Below are 6,272 nucleotides of genomic sequence, written 5' to 3'. Positions count from 1 at the left end.
GTGTATCCTGCCTTGATACCCGATGACGCCTGAGATAGGCACAGGCTCCCCGTGACTCGAGGTAGTTCAGATAAGCGGTAGAAAATGAATGAATGAATAGTAAAATTATTTAAATCAAAGTTATTTACTTGTCATTTGTACAGATTTTTACACAAGGATTTTACTTACTTACATTCTCAGTTACTTAGGAAAGTGACATGTTCAATTTTTTCCATTACTTACGTATTTACTTAGTCGACTAGCTGAATTTATTTCAGTCACTTAAGTAACTTTAGTCATGGAAGTTAATTACATTAAATATAAACTTTACTTACTTTCATACTCTATTACTTAATTTATAATCTTATTTACTTGCATTTATTCGAGTAACTGAAGTTAAGTTGCTGTAGTTAAGGATGTAACTTTACACATGGATTTTATTTACTTACTCACAGACTTTCTTTACATATTTACTTACTCAACTGTCTGAATTCATTTCAATCACTTGGGCTATTTGCTTTAGTTATGGATGTTATTTACTTTACATATAGAATTTTACCTACTTTATTACTGAATTACAGACTTTACATATGCATTTACATCTTACGTCTTTTTACTATTATCTTTTCTTACTTGACTGGCTGAATTTATTAAATTCACTTATTCACGTCACTTCGGTTACATTACATATATATTTTACTTTCATATATTTACTGAGTTACTTTATTTAAGAACTTACATCATTTCTTCAGCAACATATACACTTAATTATGACTGAATTAGTTCTTAAATCTCTAAATCACCTATTGAATTTGCTTTGTTAATGGACTTAACAGAACAAATGTATTAATTTCACTTTCTATTACATTCGTCTCCCCTTTTTTTTATTTTTTTGCTGGGTTTGATGTCATAAAGTCGTCCGTCGCTCGACCTTGACTGGACAATATTTTCGATGATGTTTAGACTTCTTTTTAAGCTACTGAAGTGAAGATTCAGAAATAAAAACAACATCAAACAAAATAAAAGTCTGGTCAGTTTAAACCCATTCGATTTAAGTGACCACTCGATGTAAAAAAATAAATCTGTACATTACATTTGACGCATAGCGACCAGATAACTGAGATTCTAACTAAACAAATTCTAGATAACTAACATCTAGAATAAATGTATAGTAAAAGTAGTTGGTAGAGAGATAGCAATCTCCACCACTCATATGGCAAATATCTAATAATAAAATTGCGGACCCTGTTTTAAGAAGCGAGATCCATTAAGCCATTAGAGTACAATGCTGAGTCAGCAGGCTGTGTAAAGCGCCTACATGCTGTATGAGCGCTGTGTTTCTCCTGAAGGCTGGCTGGGGATCTCCAGAGTGTCTGAGGAGAGAAAACGTGTGTGTGTGTGTGTGTGTGTGTGTGTGTGTGTGTGTGTGTGCAGATTTCACCAACAACCCAGTGTGAGGGGAAAATGCAGAGATCAGGTAAACATTTAATTACAGTGAGGAAGATAAGTATTTGAACACCCTGCTATTTTGCAAGTTCTCCCACTTGGAAATCATGGAGGGGTCTGAAATTGTCATCGTAGGTGCATGTCCACTGTGAGAGACATAATCTGCAAGTGGGAGAACTTGCAAAATAGCAGGGTGTTCAAATACTTATTTTCCTCACTGTACTTTCTGGAAAAAAAAAGATAGATAAATGAAGATGACGAGTGTAAAAATATGTCATTAATAAAGGTTCAGAATTGACACAGAAGTGAATATACTGTATATATAGAGAGATAAAGCAAAAACACTTTTATACTCTCCAAATGCTGTAAATTAAATGTCAGAGGTGATAACGCTACTGACAGGAAATCTCTAACAGGTAGAGAGAAAACTCACCTAGAGAGAAATTTTCCCAGATATTTGAAAATGTTCTTTCTTTTTTTTCAGATGTGTGTAAAGCAACACATGAGGATTTCTTTAATGACTTTATCCAAAGCCGTATTCTGTCACAGAAAGCACACGCTGCTTCTCCTTCAGATATACACTGCTGAATATTATACACAAACGCCAAATCTCGCTCCAGATTGTTTCATTTTAGCCGCAAGAGAATGCCGATAGCGGTTGTTACCATGGCAACCAGTACAGCGACTGGAGACTTGCAGCGATAAAATCACTGTGTGTGTGCACGTGGCGTAAGCCGTTAAGCGAGCGTGGCTCTCGTACCTTGTCGAACATCTTTGTCGTCGTGCCCCCGATGTCCCTGCCGTCCTCGTTGGTCACGTCGAGGGTGTCTCTGAGTTCACGAGGGACGTACGACTCCAGAGTCTTCACCAGCCATTCGTACCTGCTCTTATCCATTTCATTACAATGCAGCAGCCCTGAGAGTCAAATGATCACAATATAAGCAACAGCAACTGGGTTCTTATACTTTAAACTGCAGGTGTTTGCTCAAAAAATACAGACAAATAAAATACAATTATGAGCTTAAATGCATTTATGTGACATTAACTGAGGACAACTTGCTGTGGTACAAGAGGAATTAAATGCTTGACCGGGTCATACCCGGGTTTGCCATTTGCAGTACAGCCAGGGCTTTCCCTCCCGGAGCGGAGCACAGATCCAAGACCCTCTCTCCGTCCCTTACAGCCAGCGCCAGCACAGGCAGCATGGACGCAGCATTCAGCAGGTAGTACTGCTTCAGCCACCCAGGGCGATGTCTCTGAGTGCGCAAACGCACCGCATCTCTGTGGACCAGACACTGAAGAGACCCGATGACGGGAGAATCCGGCTGAGACAGAAGGCTGTAATAACCGAGCGATTTTAAGTCAGCTTTAATGTTCAGAAGATCGCTGAAGCGATTCAGTAGGACGGCGTACTGCCAGCAGTGAGGATTCAGCAGGACTTCCCTAAATAAAATAAATAATAAAATCAAATCAAATAAAAAGCAGGAGATTTTACAGTTCTTACAGTTCTTGTTCGTTTACTACTCCGTATATCCTCTCTTGCTCTTGGGTATATTTTGTCATAATGAAGGTCATGCTGATAGAATTATAACAATCTGTCGGCCATGTGGGGAATTTATCCTGCTCTCGCGTCCGAGTGTGTGTTTAAATACCTGCACACGAGATACTACAGTCACTACAGTGTCGTCTTTTCATTCATGTGTACTGATAAACTCATAATCGATATAATAATCATTATATACTCTCGTCTGCTGACTGCTCAGACAGCGTTGACTTATTTTCTATGAAAGCGGTTATTTGCTGTGTTATTAAATAAAGAGTAAATAATCAATTCGGGACTTGCTGTTATAGGGAAATAATACACTCTGTTACGGTGAAACGCTTCACAACTCCATTGTCGATTATTTGCTCATAACAGAATGAACCCGAGTGCTTTTTTATTTACCTGTCAATCAAATTCACTTGTCTAGGCATTCCCTATTGATTTTACATTTACGTTTGCATTTACATCGTTAGGCAGACGCTCTTATCCAGAGCGACGTACAGAAGTCGCTATGCTTAAGTCTCTATCGTTGGATATTTTAACTCTGGTTCACTGAGTTACATACTTAAGACACAGTCTAAAGAGTCTAAAGTTTTGTTGTTGTTTTTTTTTTTTTGTTTTATTATGTATTATTAATTCCCTGAATCTACAGGAAACACTCTGAGATCTAATCATTTATTTTTATCTGTCTGTTTTAAGGTTTTAAAGGAATAGGAATAGATATATAGTATTTTAAATGTAAAGTTAATGTTTTTGTTTGTTTTTTAATTAATTTTAAAATGTAATTGTATAACTTTATTATTTATTTATTTATCTATTTATTTCTTTATTTATATCCTTATTTTTTCTTCATCTTCTTCTTAATTATTATTATTATTATTATTATTATTATTATTATTATTATTATTATTATATATTTATTGCTTTTCTCTCTCTTTCTCTCCCTCTCTTTTGCTCTCCCTCTCTATCTCTTTTTCTCTCTTGCCCATCTCATCAGACTCAACGCATGCTCTCTCTCTCTCTCTCTCTCTCTTTTCAGTTTCCATACTTCTGTAAAGCTGCTTTGAGACGATGGGGATTGTTAAATGAATTGTTTTCCTCCACAGATCCATATCTGACATGTTGATGTAGAAGATCATTGGGAACCTTGCAGAGATCCAGAGATCCAGTCCCAGCTCCTGTGTGTACTGTGTATTAAAATGCTCCAGCACTGAATCACACACTTTCCTCTCAGCTCTGCTCCATGTGTCCTTTTTAACAGAAAACTACAATAAAAAAGCGTTTATTCTTATTATTAACTCTTAATAACTCCCTGACAGATTTTTTTTTAGAGAGCTACACATACAAAAGCAGGATTAAACCGAAACAAACCCGAGTGTGAAGTCGTCTGAGGCGTCCATTGATCACATAAGTGCATGTTGTTGAAACACGTGTTTTACATAAACGTCTTAATAACAGCATTATACACGATAGTGAAACATCGGTCCGTCTGCTTAATGTTTCCCCTAGAAACGCCGAACTTTGCTATGCGTTCCGTTTTTCTGTTTTTTTTTTAGGCTTCCACGCGATACGATACAACAATCCGATATTTGTAGATACACCAGAATCTGCTACCATACGATATTAATTCATAGGCTAATGATTCAATAATCGATGTAATACGTATATATAAAACGTGATATAATACAGTTTTCAATCGACGGCTAACGATTCGATAGTCGACGAAAACCACTGAATCTGAACTGTTCCTGGAAGCACCTGGAAAAGGATGACTATGGCGAACTTATCCTAAAACAGTACGATAATAAACTAAAAATCTTGAACAAAAATTCATACTTGGTTTATGGAGAGCTAAAAAAGTTCTGTTTCAGATACCTGCTATAGACTATAGTTCATTTTCTTTTATTTTCAGTTTGATCCTGATGAAGAACTGACGATCTGGCCAGAGTTCTCCCTGAAAAGGAAATATCTGATGTCATCCGTAATATCAAAGAAGTTCAGCAAAAAGCACTAAACTCACCCGAGTCATCACCCAGCTCAATCTTAAGGTTCGCTTGCTTTGTAAATGACCGATAAAACATAAGTAATTAATTTCATAATACAGGCTCGCTTAATTTTAGTTAAACTAGGAAGCATTTAAATGTATTTCTAAATTATGTAAACCATTTTGGATCCCAATGAATCTATTATTGATTATTCCTGATATTGGCATGGAAGTAAAAAAAAAAAATTTATATATATATATATATACGTATATACATATATATATATATATATATATATATACGTATATACATATATACGTATATATACATATATACACATATATACATATATATACATACATATCATCTTGTCTTCTCTTCTCTTCACTTCTCTTCTCTTCTCTTCTCCCCCTTCTTACTATCATGTACTCTAACAGGTGTCTCCTCTCCTCTTGTCCTCTCCTCTTGTCCTCTTCTCTCCCTCTCCTGCATATATACATATATATATATATATATATATATATACGCAGTGGCTGTTTTATGGTGCTGGGATTTGACCTCACAACCTTCTGAACAGTAGATCAACATCTGTACCACATCCTACATCCATACATTTTGGATGTACCTACCTCAACATTTCCAGCTAATGTTTCTACACATCAGTGAATATTATAAAAGCTTTCGAACATCTATCTCCGAGGATCTCGAGAGCAGTTCTAATGACCCCTTTGCCCGACCCCGCATTCGTGCAGCTGCTTTGTCTGAAGCAATCTGCCTTTTGCATCAATAATTAATGACAGAATATAATCCTTTCCCTCCAGGATCCTGCCAAAAAAAAATAAAAAAATGCACCTCGGGTTTCGATATTAAAACAGACGCCACGTGAATAAAAAATACTTATGCATTTAATTGCATTCATATTAAACCAAGATGGATAAAAATTACATAAACAAAATATATGAGAAAGTGATAGATAAAACGAAAGGTGACTTAAAACGGGAAATGAAATACATAATTCTGAAAGAAAAAAAAAACATTCAGTCAGGAGTGTCAAATATAAAAGAATATGCATTAGCAAATACATCAGGGAAGCACAGGGTTAAAAAAAAAAAAATGGAATAAATAAGCTACCGGTCACTTACAGTACAACTCAAAATGAATAAACCCCTAAATGTGGAATCAGTGTAGTGTAAAATGTTCCAGCTTAAAACTTAGGGGCTTTTTACACCTGGTCACTTCATGTGTTTTCTGTGATCAGATAGCTATCCGATGGTAAAAAGACCAGGTCTAAATGCCCTCCAAAACGTTTTCGAGACGGA

At 36.0% G+C, this 6,272-nt stretch overlaps 1 protein-coding gene across 2 annotated transcripts in view; it reads right to left on the bottom strand.

Annotated features, from left to right (window-relative positions):
• nsun3 (NOP2/Sun RNA methyltransferase 3) overlaps positions 1-4,448 on the bottom strand; it is a 7,586-nt gene extending 3,138 nt beyond the window's left edge. For both annotated transcript variants that reach the window (XM_060860990.1, XM_060860992.1), the window contains exons 1-4: positions 4,340-4,448; positions 4,115-4,233; positions 2,525-2,868; positions 2,186-2,340 (exon numbers count right to left, since the gene is read on the bottom strand). In XM_060860990.1, coding sequence (XP_060716973.1) covers positions 2,186-2,340; positions 2,525-2,868; positions 4,115-4,233; positions 4,340-4,429 — 708 coding nt within the window. In that variant the 5' untranslated portion in view covers positions 4,430-4,448. The remainder of the gene's footprint in view (positions 1-2,185; positions 2,341-2,524; positions 2,869-4,114; positions 4,234-4,339) is intronic.
• Positions 4,449-6,272: the final 1,824 nt, after the last annotated feature.

Source organism: Tachysurus vachellii, chromosome 24 (genome assembly GCF_030014155.1).
Source record: "Tachysurus vachellii isolate PV-2020 chromosome 24, HZAU_Pvac_v1, whole genome shotgun sequence".
Taxonomy (NCBI): domain Eukaryota; kingdom Metazoa; phylum Chordata; class Actinopteri; order Siluriformes; family Bagridae; genus Tachysurus; species Tachysurus vachellii.
The sequence above is the reverse complement of the archived record's forward strand: the minus strand, read 5'-3'. Positions and strand labels throughout refer to the sequence as shown.